Here is a 24,128-nt window from a genome sequence, read left to right as displayed (position 1 = left end):
TTATACTAAATTACATGAAATTTAATACTTAGTTGAAACAATAACAATATTAATACATAAAACACTGACACTACGGGTACCTTTTAACATTTCTCTAATTAATATATCATTTCCTAAGATTCAGCACGCCTAACATATTTTTATAGCAAAGAAATACTATCAATATTCTCCAATTTTGTCTTTGCTTATTTAGAAACCTACTTATAGGGTTATCTTCTAGACCAATGAAAGTCGTATAACGGGCCACCTTTTCACTCCTTATTAGGAAGATGTGTAGGTAATGACAAACTTAGTTTTAAACCCTAAAATTTAATAGGACGCCAACACATGTAAAAGAACATTGTTATTGAGCATTATTAGCGTCTAACACTTTTTATAAGTAATATTTTAAAATTGATTAACGATATTTTCTAAAAATTATTTTCTTGAATTATTTAAATTATATGTGACCCATTATTTAATCGCAGCGATATGACATCAAGGAAAATACTAGAGTGGTACCTTATAACAATTCTCACATGTAAAAATATATTAAAAAAATATATTTTTTATTCTGTTAATAAATTTTTACATATAACTAAATTTCTAAATTTCACTGTGTATGCAAGTTATAACTAAATTTCAGGATTATGTGATTACGTCTTTTCGATTCCAAATTCAAATACAAACGCTTTTATTGTACGAGTTGCATCCAATGATAGTTTTCATATTATAAATAATTGTTACATATTATATTGGAGTTAAATGAGAGATGCTAAAAGGTATTAGTAATGTGTTTAACACTCTCTAATATGCATATATATATATATGCAATTAAGTATTATATTTTATATAATAATTTAATGTAGTTCAGCATTAGTCCAATTTAATTAGTATCGCTAATGTTACGCAAAACGTCACTTCTAACAAAATAGTTTTATCTTATTACTAACCCTAATTTTGTGTTTTTGTGAGGATAATTGAATTTTTCATAGCTTAATATTATTTGTTCATGGTTCATATGATTCCATATTGGAAATTAATTATGTTCTTCATCTCATTTAAATATTTTTTTTTTCAAGATTCGTATTCATCATTTGAAGATAAATTTAGATAATTAGTATAATAGAGTTTGTACTATAAGTCAACAAACTTAATTGAGAACATTACACATGTTTCATTCAATACATATAGTTTAATTAATTAATTCAATATCACCAAATTTAATTAAGATAAATGTGCTTATTATTTCTGTCTGCAACTTTTTCCAATCTTCATCATTCATACCCTAACTAAATGTGTCAAAATGTTTCTTTAAAGTTTGTTAAACGATCTGCAAATAGGGTTGCTCATTGTCTTGCTAGAGAGTCTTGTTTTTCGTCAGATTGTGTTTTTAATCAGCATAATGTTTCTGCTGATTTTAAGTCTATTGTAATGGCTGAAAGTGTTTAAATAAAATTTTCACTGACTCAAAAAAAAAAAAAAAGATGATCACTTTTTTTTATTCACTTTTTAAATGAAGATAAGATGATCACTATTATTATTATTTAATATTTTATTTGTTTATTATGCTTAATTAAGAAAAAAAATATTTTGTTATTTTTGGCAGATTTGGTTTGTATTTTTCATGGAGTGTGTGTTATATACAATATTATATGTTTATAATATGTTTTTTTTTTAATATTTTTAAATATATAAATGGAATGCAAATCTTATTTTATAAATAGATTATGGCTTATATAATTGGTGGAGTTTATTATAAGGGCAATTTTTATCTACAAAATAAGATATATTGCATTCCATTAATATATTTAAAATAAGATAACAGTATTAATATATAGTATTAATATATATTGCATTCCTTTAATGTATACATATTATATTTTTATCTTAATTTTGAAGTTGTTTTTTTATGTTTATTTTTATTTTTAATAATAGTGTTGCTACACTATTTTATTATTGTTATGGTAGTAGGGCTTTGTTCATTCATAGCAGGAACTTTTAGTCTCGTTTCTTTTTGAGACATTGGGAGAATCCCAATCGGCTCAAAGCATATTTGTGTTTAGTACGTAGCATGACTGTTTTTGTCCATGTTTAGATATGAGACTTTAAGATTTTTATTGACCTCATGGTTTATGGTGCGATCGTTATCGCTATGCTTGATCGTTTGATTACTTTCTTTTATTCTGGATTAAATAATAGGGTTGTTATTATCTAATTTTTATTGGAAAAACTTTGATTGATAATCATTGATATGTGTGATTTGTTATATATTCATTTGGATTGGATATCTAATATTCTTCACACTTTTTTGGTCTTCAACGTTGGCGATTATTGGTATTTTAATTAAATGTGGTTTTCATTCCTATTTTTGTAAACAACATGATTTGCCTATTTGATTGATTTTGTTGTCTGAGTGATATATTAACATGTAATGTATGTAAGACTATAATATAGTGTATGTAATATATCATATACAAACGATATGAAATGCGGAAAAACAACTGTAATCATATCTATAATATATGCAATGAAAGGATCGATATACCTCCAGCCATTGATCTTTGAGCTTCAATCCCTGCGATAGCTTCGGTATTGGAGTTCGGGCTTCCTCGCTCTCTCAACTCTCTTTAGATGGAATTTGCTGAATGAATTCAGAATGAGTGAGGAGCTCGGGGACCGAGACCCTATATTTATAGGTGAGATACTCCATTAGTATCTGCGCCACATTAATTGTCAGAATATTTTGACAATTAATTCAGAAATCAAATCAGGTAATGAATATAGAAATCTGACCATATATAGAATATTACATAATTGATTTTGTCCAGATTCAATGAATATAAAATATTCATTTAACAGAAAATCAATTATTTATTTATTTCCTTAAATAGAAAATCATTTCCTTAATTAGAAAATAATTTCCATAAATAAAATATTCTAATATTCTCCCACTTGGTCAGCATTTCAACTAAAATATTCAAACCCAACGTTCCTCATTATATAATAAACATACGAATCATAGCGACATGTCCTCATTATGAATCGAGTATTATCTTCCATGTATTACAATACATTTACTATATAACAATGTACTTTATGTGGCAATGTACTTAAGTGAATAAACCCTAAACCTTATGTTTATTCAGGTCCTCTGAAATTTTTCTCAAATGTAATATTAAGATGCGCATAAATATGAGAAAAATCAAAATAAGAGTTTCATTAATAATAACTTTATTTGTACAAATTACATAAGGGAACCAAGTCCCATGTTCTCTACATGATCCTTGAATTTATGAGGTGGCAAGCCTTTTGTCATAGGATCGGCAATCATCAATTCAAGCTAATCGTTGAATGACCACTTTATTTTCTTTAACACGTTCTCTAATAGCTAAGTATTTAATGTCGATGTGCTTGCTTCGACTTCCACTTTTGTTGTTCTTAGCCATGAAAACAACAATGAATTGTCATACATCTTCACGCCTTGCAATGGAATCAACCACTCTAAGGCTCGAAATGAAACTCTTTAGCCATACACCATGTGATGTAGCCTCAAAACAAGAAACGAACTCAGCCCTCCATAGTAGAAGTATAAATTAAGGTTTGTTTGTTACTCCTCCAGACACAAAGACCACCCAAAGAAACATAAACACGTAACCAGATGTAGATTTACGTGAATCAAGACAACCAAAGAAATCTCGAGTCCGAGTAGCCAACTACTTCTAGATTGTCGGGGCCGTTTGAACATCAGTTTGTAATCCTTAGTACCCCCGAAGATACCTCATAACTTTCTTTGCAATGCTTTCCGTTGGTCTATCCCCGGTTACTCGAAATCTTCCTACCATTCCGACAATAAGCAATGCCTGCCCTGTGCACACTCCGAGCATACATTAGGCTTCCGACAGCGAAGCATAAGGAATGTTCTTCATTTGTTCTCTTTCAAAATCATTCTTTGGGCAACCGGCTCAAATTTAATTTATCACCCTTCACAATTGGAGCAACGCTCGGTGAACAATCTTTCATATGAAATCTTTCTAAAACTCTGTTGATGTAGGCTTCTTGAGATAAACCTAAGATACCTCGGTATCTATCTCTATGAATCTTAATGCCTATGACATAGGATGCTTCACCCATGTCTTTCATCTCAAAGTTCTTTGAAAGAAATTGTTTCACTTCACGTAGCAACCCTTTATCATTGGATGCAAGAAGAATATCGTCCACATATAAAACAAGAAAACAGATTTACTCCCACTTTCCTTCAGGTATATGCATTGATCCATGACATTCTCTTCAAATCCAAAGGAAGAGATGACATCATGAAATTTTAAATACCATTGGCGGGATGCTTGTTTTAATCCATAGATGGACTTCTTGAGCTTGCATACCAAATCTTGACCTTCACTAGAGGAGAATCCTTCTGGTTGTTTCATGTATACCTCCTCCTCTAGATCACCATTCCGTGAAGCGTTTACATCCATCCGCTCCACTCTAAATCAAAATGAGCAACTAATGCCAAGATGACTCGAGGGAATCTTTCTTTGATACAGAGAAAAAGTCTCGTATAGTCAATTCCTTCCTCTCGAGTGAATCCTTTAGCAAAAAGTCTCGCTTTGTACCTCTCGATGTTGCTGCCTAATGAGTCTTTCTTAGTTTTATAGACCCATTTACAGCCAATGGCTCTCGCCCCATTAGGCAACTTTACAAGTTCCCAGACTCTGTTGCACCTCATACAATTCATTTCATCATCCATAGCATTGTACCGCAATTTTGATTCTCTACTGTTCATAGCTTGTAAAAACGTTTCTGGATCATTTCCAATTCCAATATCAGATTCTAATAAATACACAACATAGTCTTTGTAAATCTTTGGTTTGATAGGTCTAGTAGATCTTCTTAAGACTTCACCAACAGGCTCTTGGGGAGCAAGAAATTGCTCAGCGGAATAGTTGTTCAACGAGTGCAACTCTTGAACATCTTGATCTACCTGGATTATCATTACCAACTTGTGGATCTTCAAAGGATTGGTAATGGTTGTTCAACATTCGTTTGAACTACGGGAGTGTTAACCATTATCAATCTGCTTTTGAAGTGGAAGGTTCTCAAGGATCTTTCTCGGGACCTAAGTCCTTTGATTGATCACTCCCATCGATCAAGGCATTCTCAAGAAATTTTGCATTCCTTGATTCCACAATTCTTGTGCTATGAGATGGACAATAAAACTTGTAACCTTTAGACTTTTCAGCGTACCCTATAAAGAATCCGCTTATGGTCCTTGGGTCCAATTTCTTCTCTTGTGGATTATATATTCTGACTTCAAATGGACATCCCCAAATGCGTACATGATTCAAACTTGAAAAGGAGTTTTTGAGACTGCCTTTGTTGGAACTCGATTTAATATGTACACGGATGTCTTTAATGCTTCAGTCCACAAGGATTTAGGAAAGTTAGAGTTGCTACTAAGCATACTCCGCACCATGTCCATTAATGTTCGGTTTCTTCTTTCTGCAACACCATTTTGCTCGGGTGTACCGGGCAAGGTGTAATGGGCAACAATCCCATTTTCTTCAAGAAACTTCGCAAATGCACCAGGTGCTTGTCCATCTTCTGTGTATCTACCATAATACTCACCTCCTCTATCTGATCTCAGTATCTTAATTTGCTTGTTGCATTGTTTCTCTACTTCAGCTTTAAATATCTTAAAGACATCTAATGCTTCACTTTTATTATGAAGTAAGTAGATATACATGTAGCGTGAGTAATCATCTATGAATGAGATGAAGTAATCTGACCATGTGACTCCATATCTGGACTACATATATCAGTATGTATGATTTCTAATATTTCAGAACTCCTATGGTCACCAGTTTTGACAGACTTGGAGGTTTGCTTTCCCTTAATGCAATCCACACAAGTATCAAAGTCAGTAAAATCTAAGGTATTGAGTACCCCATCTTTTACCAACCTTTTAATTCTATCAATGGAGATATGTCCCAATCTCCGGTGCCACAATGTACAGGAATCCTCTTTCATAACACATCTTTTAGTGCCAGCGTGAACATGCATAACATTATTAATGGTATTATTTTGTAAATTAAGGCAGTAAAGACCATCAGACAAAATATCATTTCCAACACATTCAGATTTATAATATAAATTGAAATATTTGTCTGAAAATGTAAAGGAAAAACCAAAGGGTATAAGTCTTGAAACTGAAATCAAGTTTCTAGAGAAACTTGGTACATAAAAGGTCTTTTCTAACTTTAAAATTACTTAAAACTAAATTGCATGTTCCAATAGCTTCCACATGTGAGCCCATCTTGTTTCCAGATAAGATGCGTTGCTCACTTGCCACTGGCTTCCTTAGATTTTGAATATCCTGCAAGGAATTTGTTATGTGAATTGTTGAACCGGAATCAATCCACCATGTGTTAAGATTAACATTAGCCATATTAGATTCATAACATACTAAGGAAATTAGATTACCTTTGTCATCCATCCATTTCTTGAACTGTCGCCTCCTTTTCGCATGTCCCTTTTGTTTACAAAAGAAACATTTGATGGAATCTTTCTTTATGGCAGCCTTGGGAGCCATGGGCTTTTTCCCTTTGTTCTTCTTGAATGGCTTGCGTTTCTTAGGTTGAGTGGTCGTGTGAACACTTTCTCCTTGCTCCGTAGGAAGCCTCGGCTCTTCAACACACATGGTCATCAATTCATTGATAGTCCATTTTTCTTTATGTGTGTTGTAGGAAATTTTGAAAGGCCCATACTGTGGAGGAAGATTGTGAAGGATGTAATGAACCAGGAAGGTATCAGGAATGATAACGTCGAGTTTCTTCAAATGAGCAGTGATGTCCCTCATTTTAGAAATGTGTTCTCGAACTCCTTTAACACCGGTGAGTTTTGTGGACGAGAACTCTTGGATGAGGTTGATGAACAAAGATTTATCTGAAGTGTCAAATTGCTCATCCATCACTTTGATAAAATCTTTCACCTTCTCAAGTGGCTCCACCGATCCACGCATTCCCATAGGAATTATGGACATAATGAACATGATGCAAAGACGATTAGATTGCTCCCACTTTTCACGTAGTGCAATCTCAACAGCAGTGCTAGTATCAGTGATAGCAGCTGGTTCATCTTTCCTTATTGCATAATCCATGTCAAAGGTAAGCTAGGTGGAGAAGAACTCGTTCCTTCCAGATTTTGAAGTTGTCACTCCTAAGCTCAGGGATTTCACTAGTGATTTCAGCATATTTAGAGGTAGATGAAATAGCTGCAAGAATAGGATTACAAAAATTTAGATGTTAAAAGAAATTGAGGCTTTAATGAATTCATGTTTTACCAATGTAGAAACATGATGAAGATGAAAATTTTATTAAATCTAAAATTGCATGGTGGCTAAATTTTAAATCTAATAAAATTATATGAACTTTATGATAGATTTAATGAAGTATTTAATTTAGAAAGAATGGAGGAATGAAATCTATCTTTAATTAAAATTTGTGATAACACTATTAAATCAAATCCTCATAACTCCCTGTGGGGTAAATTAAGAGAATTTAACTTAATATATTATCCTAATTAATTATAAAAATATAATAAAATTCCTGTGGGGTAAAATTATTATATCCAAATAATTAATTACAAGTTTTGTCCATTAAGGTGAATTTTAATTAATATATAATTTTATATAATTAAAGATGTTGTGGCTACTCCCTAATTATTTAAAATTATATTTTCACTTTAGACATTAGGTATTGGGCTCTACCTAAAAGTAATTTCGTTATTAACATAATAGACAATCACTGAGATTAGTGCTCCTAGTGTGGTCGTCCGAAGATCATTAAAAACCGTTTTAGATATGAGCATTTGTCCCAGGTTCATGTTTTCTTATGTCAAACCACAAAACTACTTACGTTTTATTCATATTTTATTCATTTTATAAAGTTTTATGAATATTTTATGAATAATTTTATGAAGTTTTATGAAACTTAATTGCTAAATAAAATATTCAACCTATCTTAATGTTTGAATATTTCTAAATATATCTAGCACTATAAAATGAATTTATGTATAGCATTTAAATCATACAAATCTAAATTAATTGCATTAAACATAAATTTGTCAAATAAATACAAAATAATACAATTAATGTATGATAATTAATTAAATGCAAATTCCTTAATATGAAATCAATGGCAGATTTTTCAAAATTAATTTAGACAATAAATTGCATAAATTTGGTAATATATAATTAAATGCACAAATTAGCACAATTTTTACATGCCTAAATAAATCATGTAATAAATTACCAAATTAAACAAATTTCCATTTTCAATTTATACTATATATATGTATTAAACAAAAATAGAAAATTAACTAAATGCAATTTATTGACTAAATTAACACAAAATAGGAAAATAATTAATATTCCAAATAAATAAAAATTTATAAAAAATTCGAAATTTTTTTCCTTTTTTTTTTTTTTGAAAAAATCACACTGCCAAACGACATGTCGTTTTTGCAAAAAGCAAAACGACACGTCGTTTTTTCCATTCTGAAGTGTGCAGAAAACATACAAAAACGACACGTCGTTTCATTCACTAAGAGGCTCCCTCAGAAGACGAAAAACGACATGTCGTTTACTATAAACGACAGCTGCAATGTACCATTCAAACGACACGTCGTTTTCCGCCAAACGACACGTCGTTTTCTCCAAACGACATGTCGTTTTGCGTCGTCTTTTTCAGCCAACCGGGTCGATTTTGACCCGTTTTTCTGCACGCGGGTCCGTCGAACCCGACCCAAACCCGATCAGAAATTGCGTTTCCGACGACCAAATTGAGTGTTTAAAAATCTAAAATGTTCTAAATCAAATAATAAAGAGATCCACATAGATTTTATGCACGAAAACACGAAAAAATATATACTTTAATATCACGAAATTAATCGGGTCCGAAAAAGTTTTAACCGGAAAAAATTTCCATCCTTAAGTTTTTCAATGGATTTTCAATGCTTAGATCGATCTATAATACTATACGAATATAGTAATATATTTAGAATTCGAAATAAACACCGAAAAAATGAAAAATGGAAAAAACCAAAATGGACCGATCGTGTTTATATATATATGCATGTATATATATATACATGTATATATCACATAAATGAAAATGAATATTATGGTTATTATTATGCGATAAAACATATATATAATATACAATATATATATAAACATATATACATATACGTAAATATACCAAAAAATGAAAAAAAATATATATACTGAATGTATGAACAAATGTATATATGTATATGTATACACGTATGAATTTTATATATACACTTGGAATTATATGAATATACGTATATATATACACCAACCGAACGAAAATATATATATAAATAGTGTATATATGTATATATATATATATGAAACTCAAATAAAATCAAGGCAGAGATAAAACCGCTCTGATACCAACTGTAAAACTATAATATAGTGTATGTAATATAGCATATACAAACGATATGAAATGCGGAAAAACAACTGTAATCATATCTATAATATATGCAATGAAAGGATCGATATACCTCCAGCCATTGATCTTTGAGCTTCAATCACTGCGATAGTTTCGGTATTGGAGTTCGGGCTTCCTCGCTCTCTCAACTCTCTTTAGATGAAATTTGCTGAATGAATTCAGAATGAGTGAGGAGCTCGGGGACCGAGACCCTATATTTATAGGTGAGATACTCCATCAGTATCTGCGCCACATTAATTGTCAGAATATTTTGACAATTAATTCAGGAAATCAAATCAGGTAATGAATATAGAAATCTGACCATATATAGAATATTACATAATTGATTTTTTTCAGATTCAATGAATATAAAATATTCATTTAACAGAAAATCAATTATTTATTTATTTCCTTAAATAGAAAATCATTTCCTTAATTAGAAAATAATTTCTATAAATAAAATATTCTAATAATGTATTATTATCTGATTTGCTTATTAATGAAATTTTTTATTTTTTTTAAAAAATGTATAATCAAATAAAAATACGTTATCGTCTATTTATTTATTTATTTTTGAATAAAAAGGATGCATGAATCATTCATTAGATAAATTGTAATGGTCTTTAAAGTAGAATGAGCATTCAACTCATTAAAAGTACAACATGACATAAATTAAGACCCTCCAACAATACAACCCTATTTGCATATCATTTAACAAAAGATAAAGAAATATTATTTAAAAAAGAAAGCAATAAGCGACAATCTTGCACCAACAAACTAAACTGAGATGGCATCTGAATAGAGTTGTTCACTGCTTGAACTACAACCATAGCATCTGATTCCACCACATCAGTCCAACCTTTACGCTTTATCTAGCTTAAAGCTTCTTTAACCCCTATTGACACTGCTATTTCAGGTTGAACCAAGCCAAGTTTTACTAATTGAAACCGCGTCAGTCAATACGGGCCACACAACCAAAAATAAACATGTGTTCAGCTTCAATAAAATAAAATAGTAAATACTATTTTAGATCTTGTGTTTTGCAAAAGTTACTGATAGAATATTTTATTTTGTTAAATGATACATTGGACATTGTATTTTCTAAAATAATATTAAATAGAGTCCTGAATTAATTTTTTTTTTTGTAAAATAAACTTTTGTATAACTTTTGTAACAGAAGGTTGAATCGATAACTTTAATAAAATATGCAAGGTCCAAAATATTATTAACCTATTTATTTATTATTATTATAAATATCACCCATTTATTAAAATTTAATGTATAAATAATAAACAAATACATATAATTAATACATTAATATATATTTTATAAATATTTTCAATGAATATTATTTAAAATAAGAGTTAATAATTATCTACAATCAACTTACTAATAAATAAATACATAAATATTAAAGTACTCACTACAACAAAATTTATTTTTAGTCACAACAAAATTTATGACTAAAAGTGAAAAAGTTGTGACTAATTATAATTTATAAATCATCATTCCTATGTTGTGACTAAAATGTGTGTGACTAAAGGTATTAGTCACAAAAATTATAATTAGTTATGATTAAATGTATATTTAGTTACAGTTATTGTTGTGATTAAAACTAAATTAGTGACAACTTGTATTTAAATATTATGTTTTAGTCACAAGTAACATTTTGTTGTCACTAAAAATTACATTTAGTCACAAAAAAATTATGTTGTGACTAAAAAATTGTCACTAAAAGTAACAGTTTTTTATAGTAATTTTATATCCCAAATATATAAAAAATATGATTACTAAAATTTAACGGAAAGTGTATGTATATCAACATTTACGTAGGTATATATTCATCGAAATTGCAAGAATATTCAAGGTAATAATGATTAAATTTGAATTTAATTAAAATATTATAAAATTATAATTTATATATCACTTTAATAATTATTGAAAAAATGACTTTATTAATAATTGAATATTTAAAGCAACGTTTATTAAGTATCGTATATATGACATGACACTTTAAAATCTCTCTAAAGTTATTTTTTTTTCCTCCTTAATTCTCTCATTTTTAATATTTTATTAGAACATAAATTTACAAATCAATATATATATATATATACACATTTATAACTATACTAGAAAAGCTTTATGATTTATACAAGTGTGTGAACCCTAAATTTTTCCTTAGAAAATGAGGAATGAGATTTTGCTTGAATGGATGTTGTTATATTTATAGTGCTAGGGTTCTTATTAGGGCTGAACATTTAGACACGCAAACCCGAAAACCCGGCAACCCGCCCCGACCCGCTGCCGAAAAAAACCAAAAAATTGAAAACTTGTGTGGTCGGGTCGGGTCCAACCCGAAAATACTCCACACGGGTATCGGGTTCGAATTTTAAAATAAGCCAAATATTTTTTCGGGTGTTAATCCGAAACCCGAAGTATTTGGCAAAGCACAAATTTTCATGCTACTAAAGTCAAAACAAAAGTACAAATTTTTTATTTATTATAAAATAAGAAAAAGAAAATGTGAGAGAGAGGTTGTCTTTACCTCTGCCACCTACAAAAGTAGGTCATGCTTCCCATGCCACGTGATTGATATGACTATTCAAATTGTTTTACTTTTTATTTATTATTTTTTTATTTTACTTTCATAAAATCAAAATGTTATTATTGTACTTTCTATGTCAGTGAAATACACACAACTTTTTATTTTACTTTTTGTTTACAGTGCTGTCCAGAAATTTAAACTGTACACTTTAATTTTTTTTATGTAAATATTGATTCGGGTGGTAATCCGAACCCGACTGTAGCTAACCCGTGGGACCCGACCCGAAACCCGTGGGGCCCGACCGCCCGAAAATCTGGTTCGGTTACACATTTTAAACACCCGAAGTCCGAAAACTCGAACACGATTATCCGAAAACCCGAAAATCCGACCCGTGTGCAGCCCTAGTTCTTATTCGTCCCACTTTTCCCACTAATAGGGTAAATACAAATGACATATTGACTTGGGCTCATCTGGCATGCCCAGCCCTTGAGGTGTCGACTGTATGCTGATGTGGATGCCACATCATTTTGATAGTTGTCAAAATCGTGTCTTACTTTTGGGGAAAATAAAGACACATTAAGTATTTGATTGTCAATTACTATCTTTCTATACTTGGAAGATATGATCTTCAAACGAGATCTTGGGAGGTAAGTCTTGATATCGCGAGATCTGGTAATTAATAGATGTGATACGAAGCTGTCTGGACGTTTGCTGACTACTTCTCTAGACGCTCCAAATGATGCCTTCCAGATTCTCGTTGTGCTAGCTAGAGGTTTAACTCGCCTAGACGAGTCGGCTATCCATCATCAAGAAGAGGTGACTTCGTTAATGGATCTGACCTATTATCTTGGTTGGGCCTAAAGTCATTAAACTATAACTAACTTTAGAAATTACATGTGTTCTCATCTAAAAACACAAATAATATTTAGTTATATTCTTAGTGGTTATGTATATTTTTAGTTGTATAATTAGCTTTTTTTTTTTTAATGTTATTCAATAAATAAAATTATTATTTTATTAAAAAATATTTAATTTAAGTGTATTTATAAAAATAAAATATAATAATATTCAAAATTTATTATTAATTATATTCTTAATTTAATCACTGTAATACTTTTAATTTTATATATAATACTTTTCACTGTTTTTGAAATATAAAATACTTTTTCTAATTTTTTTTAAAAAATAATAATAGAAATATATTTATTTTTAAAAAAATATTTAATTTAAGTGTCATATATAAAAATAAAATATAATAATATTATAAATTTATTTTTAATTATAATTTTAGTTTAATTATCATGACACTATTAATTTTATATATATTACTTTTTATTATTTTTGAAATATTATACACTTTTTCTATTTTTTTTAAATAATAATATAGAAATATATTTTTAAAAATATGTGTAATGGAGTTTATATTTGAATTGCAATATTAAAAAAATTTATGTTATATAGATACATTTAATATAAAACAAAAGATTAAGAGAGATATACATAGTAAGTTTAAGCTTAAATTGTAATATATATTTTTTTTTTAAAAAAAACAATATTTTTGTTATATAACCACACCTAATATAATATAAATAAATATATATTGTTACTTCCATAATTGTGTCTATTTGTAACATTGTGTCATAACCTCCTGCCTCCTCAGCTCCTAATGGTTTCATGCTGTTATCAAAAACCGAACGTGTAATTACAACACTGAATGAATTTATCCAATTGTGTGGTCGCTCCAAACAAGATAGAATTAAAAAATAAAAAATCATAAGCTATGTACTTATAACAATTTTGGGTAGGAATGAAAATTGGGTGGATATTAACGAGTAATGTACTTCTTAATCCCGTTCTTATTTCCTATTTATGATCCCATCTCTGCCCCGCCCATGTTCTTGCTTCGCTTAATCCTGAATGAGATCGGGTTAGCAGAATCCCCATTGAGTTTGGGAACCTGTTAGGTACTTATTAAAATTAGAACAATAACAATAATAATAAAAAAAATATTGTAATCTAATTTAAAATGAAAATAAAAAAGGAAGATTATTTTAGAGAGTTGTTCACAGCTTCGGAGATTGATTGGGGTAGGGTCACGGCTTGTGTGCATAATCGGGTGTCGACTGTTATGAATGAGTCTCTTACTATTTCGGTTGGCGCTGAGGAGGTTCTGAAAGCACTCTTTCAAATACATCCTGATAAATCTTCTAGTCCTAATGGCTTTAATCTTGGGTTTTATCAGAAGTTCAGGGATATCGTTAGTAAGGATATCATTCGATGAGTTCAACACTTCTTTACTTTTGGTGAATTTCCTAATCATTTAAAAGAAATGAATATTGTGCTTATCCCGAAGAAGTCTAAACCCGAAAGCATGAGTGATCTAAGACCAATTGCTTTGTGTAATGTGGCTTATAAGATTGTTTCTAAGGTGTTGGCCAATCAGTTGAAAGTTGTTCTTCCTAGTGTTATTTCTGAAACTCAAAGCGCCTTCTTACCCGGAAGGCTGATAACTGACAATATCTTAATCTCTTTCGAGATGATGCATTATTTGAAAAGGAAGCAAATGGGGAGGGATGGGTTTATGGCACTTAAGTTGGACATGAGCAAGGCTTATGATCGGGTGGAGTGGGGCTTTTTACAGGCTATGTTGAGGAGATTGGGATTTGATAAGCATGTGGTGAAGTTGTTAATGCAGTGTGTTAGTTCTGTCTCCTACACAATGACATCGGGGGGGTCATGAAATTGGGCTTGTAATTCCTACAAGAGGTCTTCGACAGGGTGATCCCCTTTCACCCTATCTTTTCCTTCTATGTACAGAAGTATTCTCGGCTTTGATAAGAGACTATGAACGGTTGGGAAAGATTCGGCGGTGCAAGGTTGCTCGAGGAGCTCCTGTGTTATCTCACATGTTCTTTGTTGATGACTGTTATGTGTTCTGTAAAGCCTCTGAGGATAGTGCTATTAACATGATAGAAATATTATATACCTTTCAAAAGGCCTCAGGACAACAAGTCAATATACAGAAGTCCTCTATATTTTTCAGCGCTAATATTGTCAATGAGGTGAGGCAACATTTGTGTTTTATGTTGGGAGTGAATGAGGCAGGTGATGATAGCACATATTTGGGTTTGCCAAATATTGTGGGTCGTAATAAAACGGCCTTACTTGGGTTCTTGAAGGATAAAATGCGTAAAAAGATTCAAGGTTGGGAAGAAAGATTGCTTTCTAGAGCAAGGAAGGAGTTGCTAATAAAAATTGTGGCTCAATCTCTTCCTAGTTATGCAATGAATGTGTTTTTGCTACCTGTGGAAACTTCCAATGAGATGGAGCAATTGATGTGTAAGTTTTGGTGGCGATCGTCGAAGAACAACAAAGGGATCCATTGGAAAAAGTGGGATAGATTGACGGTACATAAGTCTAAAGGTGGTATGGGATTTTGCAACTTGCATGACTTTAACTTGAGTTTGCTTTGTAAACAAGGATGAAGATTGTTTAGTCATCCGGACTCACTTGTCAGCAAGATTTTTAAAGCTAGGTACTACCGTAATGGTACCTTCTTAAATGCTGAGTTGGGGAGCAATCCAAATTTTGTGTGGCGAAGTATTTATGAAACTCAAGAGATCGTTCGAAAAGGGACGAGATGCAGAGTTGGTGATGGTTCTCGAATTAATTTAGTGTTGGATCCGTGGCTGCCGAATGAAGATAATCCAAGAGTAACTTCAAATAATCCTGCTCTTATTGATCAAAATGTTAAAGCACTTATGGAAACTGATACTTTGGCTTGGGATGTTGACTTGGTGCATGATACGTTTAATGAAAGGGATGCTAACTTAATTCTTAGTATTTCCTTGTCTTCAAGTCGTTTGTGTGATGTTTGGTATTGGAGTTTGGAGAGCTCGGGCCATTTCTCAGTAAAATCGGTTTATAAATTCTTACAATTGAGCAAAGAGTTGGGTGCACATGATGATAATTCCGTCTTTTGGAATACTCTTTGGAAGCTAAGTGTTCCTCCGAAAGTGAAAGACTTGTTATGGCGTGCTGCTACTAACTGTTTGCCTACGAAGTCCAGACTTCATTATAAACATGTGCCTATTGATACCATCTGCCCTATGGATTGCTTGGTGGATTGCTCTTTTGCCAAAGCGCGTTGGTAACAGTTGGCTGCTGGTGTTATTTTGACGGCAGTAGGTTCTTTTGCCAACTGGTTTGCTACGGTTCTACAACAAGCAGATGGGGAGAAAAGGAGGTTGATCGCAATGACATGTTGGGCAATTTGGAAACATCGAAATGAGCTAGTATGGTTTGATAAGTCCCTTACTGTTGCCAGGGCCAGCTCTAGGCATAGGCGGGCTAGGCCCGTGCCTAGGGCCCACACTTTCTGGGGGCCCGAAATAAAAAAATAAAAAAAATTATTAGGCTTTTATTTAAGTAAAATTTAAGTGTATTATAAGCAATAAATATTTATAGCTTAGTTGGTTGAGGTGGATGGCATAAAGTCCAAGGTCATGAGTTCAAATTCCATAACACTCTTTTTTTAATTTTTTTTTATATATTTTTGAGGGCCCCAAAATTTAATTTGTCTTGGGCCCATATATTTTCAGGGCCGGCCCTGACTGTTGCGAGTGTTGCTCACTTAGCTCAAGCTTTACTCCCAGATTGGACTCGGGCGCAAGATTCAACATTTAATCCTACGGCTGCATTCCTTACTGATGTCGATGGTGCTGAAACTTGGGCCAAACCAGCAGAAAATACCTTGTAGATTAATGTAGATGCTGCCATTTTTTCAGGAACTGCAACTTATAGCTTAGCGGGGGTGATTAGGGATGAAACTGGCGCATTGGTGGAAGCTTTTACCTGCTGTCGGTCAGGGGTGTTGCAACCCGAAATGGTGGAAGCTTGGGTATTAAGGAGGCACTGAGTTGGGTTAAACAGAAAGATTTGAGGAAGGTTGTCATTGAAACTGATAGTCTTACTGTGGTGCAAGCGTTACGTAGCTCTATTCCTATGGTTTCACACTTTGGGAGTATTATTTCTGATTGTAAGATGCTACTAAATGACTTGCGAGATGTTTATATCAATTTTATTAGACGTTCTGCAAATAATGTTGCTCATTTCTTAGCTCGAGTATCCTATTTAGTTGCTGATCGTATTATCAGAGTCGTGATGTTACTCCAGATTTTAATCATGTAATCACTAAGGATTGCAATTAATAAGGATGATAATTTTTTTTTTTTAAAATAATAATAAAATAAAAAAGAAGATATTGTCTTTAAAATAAATAAATATATCTCCTATTAAAAAATATTTTTAAAAAAGATTAATTATTAATTTTATAAATATAGACAATAATGTAATAATTAAAAAATTATACATCTAAGTCAAATATCGACTCCAACCCAATCGAGGTGAGCACCCATTAGTACTCGTCTTCACATTCCATCACTAATGCTGAGTATCTATATACTTATATAATGTTGTTGTTATATAATGTTGTTGTTAGGGCATGTGAGGTGGCGGATTATATGTGTATTCTTTCTATTTTTTTTTCTCAATTTTTGTTATTTTTTTATATTTTTACTATTTTATTATTCAATATTCAATATAATAATAATATTAATATGTGACCAAATAAGAGTATTTTTATAACAAGACCAAGTAGCATTTTTGAGTAATAATAACGTAGGGGAAGGTCCATCATAATTTGTACCAGTAAGGTATTATAAAAATACACTAACTACCAACCATATTTTTGTCTATATCTAATCTACATTCAAATTTTGTCATAACTACTCGTAAGGTCCTTTTCCAAATTCTTTCAGAAATTAATATAAATAAATTTTGGAGCTGTATTGGCCTTTTCTTTTCTTTTTTTAGATGAGAGTTACGTGGTGAGCCACGTAAATATAAGTTTTAGTGGTTTTTGTTTAAGAATTCAGTAACTAAGCAAGGACAACAACAATGGTAGATAGATCTATTTAAATTTTTCATATTTGTAAAGATTATAAATCTAAACTTTTAATTTTTTCTTGACTTGAGATTTTGAATTGTTCTGATTTATTTGTTTATAAATTTATTGAAATACTTGAATATTATTTGTTCTGATTTTTATAGTTTAAATTTTATATGGATGATTGTTAATGAAATTCGTGTGTAGCTTTATGTTTCTAGAAAAAAAAAAGGTATTATTTTATATAGAGTTTAAATTTAAATTTATATAAACATATTTATTTTAAAAAGAGTAATTCATAAAAAAAAAAAATCGCATAAATACATAAATACACAAAAAAAAATACAAATATATAAGCCCAATGAATAAATTAATTCAAATAAAACATACCTCTAATTTTAGATGATTTTTTTTTTAATTTAAAAAAAGATTGTTTAATTTTTTGGGTTTAATTATTGGGTTTATTTTTAAATTTTTTGAAATTTGAAATCTTAAACGATTAACATTTTGAAATTGAAATGTATAAGTTGTAAGCCTAAAGCCTAATCGTGTAATAATAATTCATAAAAAAAAATCGTGTAAATTTAAAAAAAAATAACAAAAAAATATTAAAGTTCGGGGATATATGGTTTGTTAGAGAGATATGTGACTAAGATGATTTTTTTTAACTTAAAAAAAAATTGTTTAATTTTTTAGGGTTATTTGTTAACGAGAGATCAAACATATTAACATCGTTAAATTTAACAGAATATTTTTTTATTTTTAAGGTGTATTCTGTTAAACCAAGAAATGCCGTTAGATAGACACTTTTAATATATAAAGATATGTGTGAATTTTTTTTTTACTTTACAAAATATAAAAAAAAAAATAATTTTTTTATAGAAAGAATTTATTATGAATTGAACAACAAAAAAAGCAGGTGTGAGATTATGTAAAAAAAGAAATAGGTGTGAGATTTTTTTCATAATATATTATTTTTATATCCCGACATATAAAGTTGATGTCATCATTGTATTGATATTCTCAAATTTCTAAATTTAACACTCAATTTAACATTCTGTTAAGTCCACATTGTCGGCTCGGCCACAATTCATTAATTTACAACCTTATAATAATAAAGTTTTCTATAATAATTATTACATATATACATAAGATCCTATTTTAGATTACATTAATAATATATATTAATGTGAAACCTATTTAACAATAATGATCACATTATTTTTCTGGCTATAAATAGAACTAAAACTCAAGCACAAAATCATATTAATTAACATATACATATATTTTAAATAATGAAGAAGATGAACATGAAGAGTATTAGTTTGATTTTTATTAATTTGATGAAGCTTCTACTAATGGGGTATCTATCATCATCACTATTAGTTATTGCTTCCTTTTGTGATGATCTTGCTTTTGCTCCTGTTCCTGCTCCTGCTCCTATACCTTATGATTTCTTCTACTTCGTCCAAACGGTATTATATATATCGTATATATATATATATATTTTTTATCTTTAGAAACATTTTATTTTATTTTTTGTTCATAATGCTAAATAATATTGTGATTTAATTAATATTATTTTGTCACCATGAACACGATATTAATACATAGTGTAATTAGTTTATGAAAAATTTATAGTTTTACATATATTATATAATTTTATTATATTATATGATATAAAATAATTTATGTACATTTAATTATAATTTTGTTATATTAAATACATAAACATATAATTTTAATTTTCTATACAATCTATATAAGGTCATAAGTTCTTAAGTTTTATATAAATAAATAATAAGCACATTTTTTATTTATAAAACGATATATCAAATATTAATAAACATATTATATTAACAATATTATCACAATAAATATATTTGATTAATAATTTATTAACATTATCAATATAAAATATAAACATAGTTTTTATACATAATATCATATTTAATTGCGCGCAGTCTTATTTTAAAACACATTTATAATGAATAACTTATAAACATAAGTGTTTATTTTTTTAAAAATAAATATTTATTTTTAAACTTATTTATAAACTCTTAACAAACGAATTATATTCATTCTTTGAAACATTATCATAATAAATATATTAGATTAAAAATAGTAATATAAACATTAATAATAATTAAATATTTAATAAATAATTCTATACATTGTTTATAAAATATAAACAAAATTTGTAAATATATATGTTTATATATATATTTTTAATTTTGTATTAAATTTTAGTACATATCATTTTAGTAATATATTAGAATACAAATATTGACATATGTATTTTTATATTTAGCTTTATGTATATATATTTTTTAAAAAATTAATTAAAAATAATTAACATGTTAAAATAGTAAATATTTATGTTTATTTCTTTTATATAATTAATATGAATATGATGATTTTTTGAAAATGTTTATTAAATTGTATAGAGTTGTATATTTTTTTTTTTGGTATAATTTTTGTAATATAATTAATTACTTGTATATAATTGGTGTTATATATACAGTGGCCGGGTTCATTCGGTCCGAAAATGGATAAGAAAAAGGTGCCTAATAACTTTACGATTCATGGTCTTTGGCCACAACGCATAAATGAGCGGATGCCCGACTGTCCTACAACACCCAACTTTCAACCAGTTAGTAGTAATTTTAATATTTTATAGTCTACATATATATATATATATTATTTATATAATATGGTAGAAAAACATATGTATTTTAGTCAATAATTATATTTAATTTTTGTGAAAGATATTTTCAAATGAAAAATACATAATTTTTTGTTAAGAATAATTATACATCATTGTATGATATGTAGAAGTTGACCAGCGATTGTACGCGCGACGAATTGAATAGGCAATGGGTGGCACTAAGTCGAAGAGATAATAAGGAATTTTGGAAGCACGAGTGGGAAAAACATGGAACTTGTTCAAATGATCAATTTAACCAAGTTCAATATTTAGATACAAGTCTTCGCCTGAAACGCCAGTACGATATTCTCAAAATTCTTGATGCTAAAGGTATGTGTATATATATATGCTAAAGGTATGTTAAATATTAGATTTATATAAGTTTTAGTAGTTTTTGTTTAAACATTTAGTAACTAAGCAACGACAACAACAATAGTAGATAGATCTATTTAAGTTTTTCATATTTGTAAAGATTATAAATCTAAACTTTTAATTAATTTTCTTGATTTGAGATTTTGAATTGTTCTAATTTATTTGTTTATGAATTTATTGAAATATTTGAATATTTATTTGTTCTGATTTGAATTGTTCTGATTTATTCATACTTGAATATTTATATTGATAATTGTTAATGAAATTTATGTTTATAGAAAAAAAAAAGGTATTTTTTAATATAGAGTTTAAATTTTATATTGATTCTTTCTTTGTTTTTTTCTCTCTTATTTAATTGTATTTTCTTCATAATTTCTTAATTGATCGTTGATATTTAATGGTTCTTCCACTGGGTGAGTAGTGTATATAACTATATATATTTTAATAATTTTATTAGGAAAAATTATAATTTTTTTTAAAAAATAAAAATTATTTATTGAAGTAAAATTATACTATCTAAGAAACATCGATATTCTAATCAATTGAAATAAAAAGAAAATCCAGCAGACGAAAGTATGTGGCAATAAAAAATATAGAAGAATTAATAATTAAGAAAGGAAATACCTTTATAAGTGTAGAATATGAACATGTATCATATATTGTCTATACAAACCCTAAAACGAACACCAAATTAACCAAATAATCCAGATAATTAAGCACTACTCGAGATCATGAATAATAACAAATATATAATTTTTTGTTTTAAGGCTAAGAATTAAAATTGAGAAAGAATACAATAAATCGCATTAGTTACCTTAATTAAATTCATAATCTGGATCAATATAAGGCTCATAAATCACATTGGCTCTTTTCTCTGAATTACTCATTCTTAGAATTCTCCTCTTTTATTAATCACCAGCGATATTGAGGAGAAAACATTGCTATTGTTGGCTTGATACTATTCACAAATTAGATATTTATTATAGTAGATATTTATTTAAAATTATTATTTTAATATTTTGAAAATAATAATAATAAAAATTTGAATAAATAATTAGTCAAAATTTTAATTTGAAATTTAAAAACCATCGTTTTATTGAATATAATATAATAATATGAAGATATCGCTAATGTATATTCTGGGTTTATTGAAATTTTCAATTTTCAATTTTTTTTTTAATTTAAAAAAAGATGGTTTAATTATTGGGTTTATTTGTTAACGGGAGATGAAATCTATTAACATCGTTAAATTTAACAGAATATTCTTAGTATATTCTGTTAAACCAAGAAATGTCGTTAGATAGGGACTTTTAATATATAAAGATATATATATATATTTAGGGTAAATAGCGGTATAAGTACTCAAAGTTTTAAGTTTATAAGTCACATAAATCAATGTTTATTTTTAGTGGCATAAATACTAGTATCAGTTATTTTCAAATGTTCTTTTAATTAATTCAAAACATAGTTTGTATTGATAAAATTAGAAGAAAATTATTACAATTTTACAAAGATTGAATACTTATATACCGCTAGAAATAAACATTAATTAGTTTACGCCGCTTACAAACTTAAAATTTTAAGTATTTATACAGCTAATTATCTTTAATTAAAAAAAAAAATTCTCAAACTCTATTATTTAAAATATATCCTAAAATCTTTTTTTTTTTACTTTAAATATTTACATGACACTACATACTATCTTCTTGAAAATATATTACGAAACTACTAGTTTGTTTTTTTCAAATATTAAATGTATAATATTTTATTAATTACATGCGTACAATTTAATAATTAAGGCTAATTTAATGTAAACTCCTTTTGCATATATATATAGATATATAAATATTGGATCAGATATAAAGCCAGGACCTAATAAAGGTTACGACGTATCGACTATAAAAGCAGCTATAAAGGAGAAAATTGGGTACGATCCAATAGTGAGATGCGTGAAGGAGAAGGAGAAGGAGAAGGAGAAGGAGAAGTTGTATGAGATTTTCTTGTGTGTGGCTAAAGATGGAAGCAAGTTTGAGGAGTGTAAAACATCAAAAGAAGATATTCCAATTCCAATAGAGGAGGAGGAGGAGTATATAGCTTTTACATGCCAAGATAATGGTCAGATAATTTTTCCTAAGATTATTTGGGAGGAGGATAACTACTGCAAAATGATGATCATGAAATAATAATAATAATTAAGAAACATAAAAACGAGTACTATATATTACTACTACTGTTGTTGTTATACCTAATAAGCTAGACTTGTTATAAAGTCCAGTCCAATCATGAATAATCAATTAATGTACTATGATATGTGTGTGTTTGTTCGTAATAAATAAGCTCTCTTACTAAGGGCACTTAATTAAGTGTGTACGCAATTACACTCACCATATATACATATATATATATATATATATATTAGGTGATTGTTACGTGCCAAGCCACGTAGTGTTAGTTTTATTTAGTATTTTAGTTTTTTATTTTAATTAATAATTAAAATAGTATAATTATTTGAACGATTTGTTTTATAAAAATAAAATATGTGTCAGTATATTTAGTAAGTAAAATATAGTTGTGTTATAATAATGTATGTTATTAATAGTAAAATGTACATTAATCTTCTAATTGAAAAAAGTTCTATTATCTCATTTCATATCTAATAATAGCTACACAACTATATATTTATAGACTTTCACATTCTTTGCAAATTACTAATAAGCACCAATAATATTTTCATATTCTAATATTTTTCAACATTCTCCTCTTGGTGGTAAAATTAAAAATAAAACTAAAAATAAGCACAAACATATAAGGTAAATAAGCACAATCAATTTTCTTTTATATTATCTTTTCTAGATATTTTATCTATATTTTTCTTTTTTAAAAAATAAATAAAAAAATTATTAATATTCTCCCAAGATAGGTTTGTTAGAGAGATATGTGGCTAAGATGATTTTTTTAATTTAAAAAGAGATTATTAATATTTAAAAGATTGCTTATTTAAAAGATTGTTTAATTTTTTGGGTTTAATTATTGGGTTTATTTTTTAACGGGAGATCAAAC

General features: G+C 28.8%; 2 protein-coding genes across 3 annotated transcripts; both read left to right on the top strand.

Annotated features, from left to right (window-relative positions):
- The first annotated feature begins 14,371 nt into the window (after positions 1-14,371).
- On the top strand, positions 14,372-17,232 carry LOC133031536 (uncharacterized). Its single transcript, XM_061105059.1, has 5 exons — positions 14,372-14,719; positions 14,820-15,433; positions 15,530-16,092; positions 16,644-16,797; positions 16,911-17,232. Exons 1-5 carry the CDS (start codon positions 14,372-14,374, stop codon positions 17,230-17,232), a joined length of 2,001 nt encoding a protein of 666 aa, XP_060961042.1.
- A 2,041-nt stretch (positions 17,233-19,273) lies between these two features.
- On the top strand, positions 19,274-23,414 carry LOC133030813 (ribonuclease MC-like). Of its 2 annotated transcripts, none has more exons than XM_061103722.1 (4): positions 19,274-19,464; positions 20,514-20,642; positions 20,828-21,026; positions 22,926-23,414. In XM_061103722.1, the coding sequence occupies exons 1-4, from the start codon at positions 19,285-19,287 to the stop codon at positions 23,249-23,251; spliced, it is 834 nt and encodes a 277-aa protein (XP_060959705.1). In that variant the 5' UTR covers positions 19,274-19,284; the 3' UTR covers positions 23,252-23,414. The 2 variants fall into 2 exon arrangements, with proteins under 2 accessions (XP_060959705.1, XP_060959704.1); XM_061103721.1 differs by having other exon boundaries at positions 20,825-21,026.
- Positions 23,415-24,128: the final 714 nt, after the last annotated feature.

The sequence above is a fragment of the Cannabis sativa genome, chromosome 9 (genome assembly GCF_029168945.1).
Source record: "Cannabis sativa cultivar Pink pepper isolate KNU-18-1 chromosome 9, ASM2916894v1, whole genome shotgun sequence".
In the NCBI taxonomy this organism is placed as follows: domain Eukaryota; kingdom Viridiplantae; phylum Streptophyta; class Magnoliopsida; order Rosales; family Cannabaceae; genus Cannabis; species Cannabis sativa.
Note: the sequence above shows the minus strand (reverse complement) of the source record. Positions and strands in the feature narration are given on the sequence as shown.

Coding starts and splice junctions, on each gene's coding strand:
- LOC133030813 (XM_061103721.1), top strand. CDS start 19,285: ATGAAGAAGATGAACATGAAGAGTATTAGTTTGATTTTTATTAATTTG. Junction 20,643..20,824: donor CAACACCCAACTTTCAACCA/GTTAGTAGTAAT, acceptor TATGATATGTAG/AAGTTGACCAGCGATTGTAC. Junction 21,027..22,925: donor CAAAATTCTTGATGCTAAAG/GTATGTGTATAT, acceptor ATATTGGATCAG/ATATAAAGCCAGGACCTAAT.
- LOC133031536 (XM_061105059.1), top strand. CDS start 14,372: ATGAATATTGTGCTTATCCCGAAGAAGTCTAAACCCGAAAGCATGAGT. Junction 16,093..16,643: donor ATGGCGTGCTGCTACTAACT/GTTTGCCTACGA, acceptor ATATATTTTCAG/GGCCGGCCCTGACTGTTGCG. Junction 16,798..16,910: donor AAACCAGCAGAAAATACCTT/GTAGATTAATGT, acceptor GCTGTCGGTCAG/GGGTGTTGCAACCCGAAATG.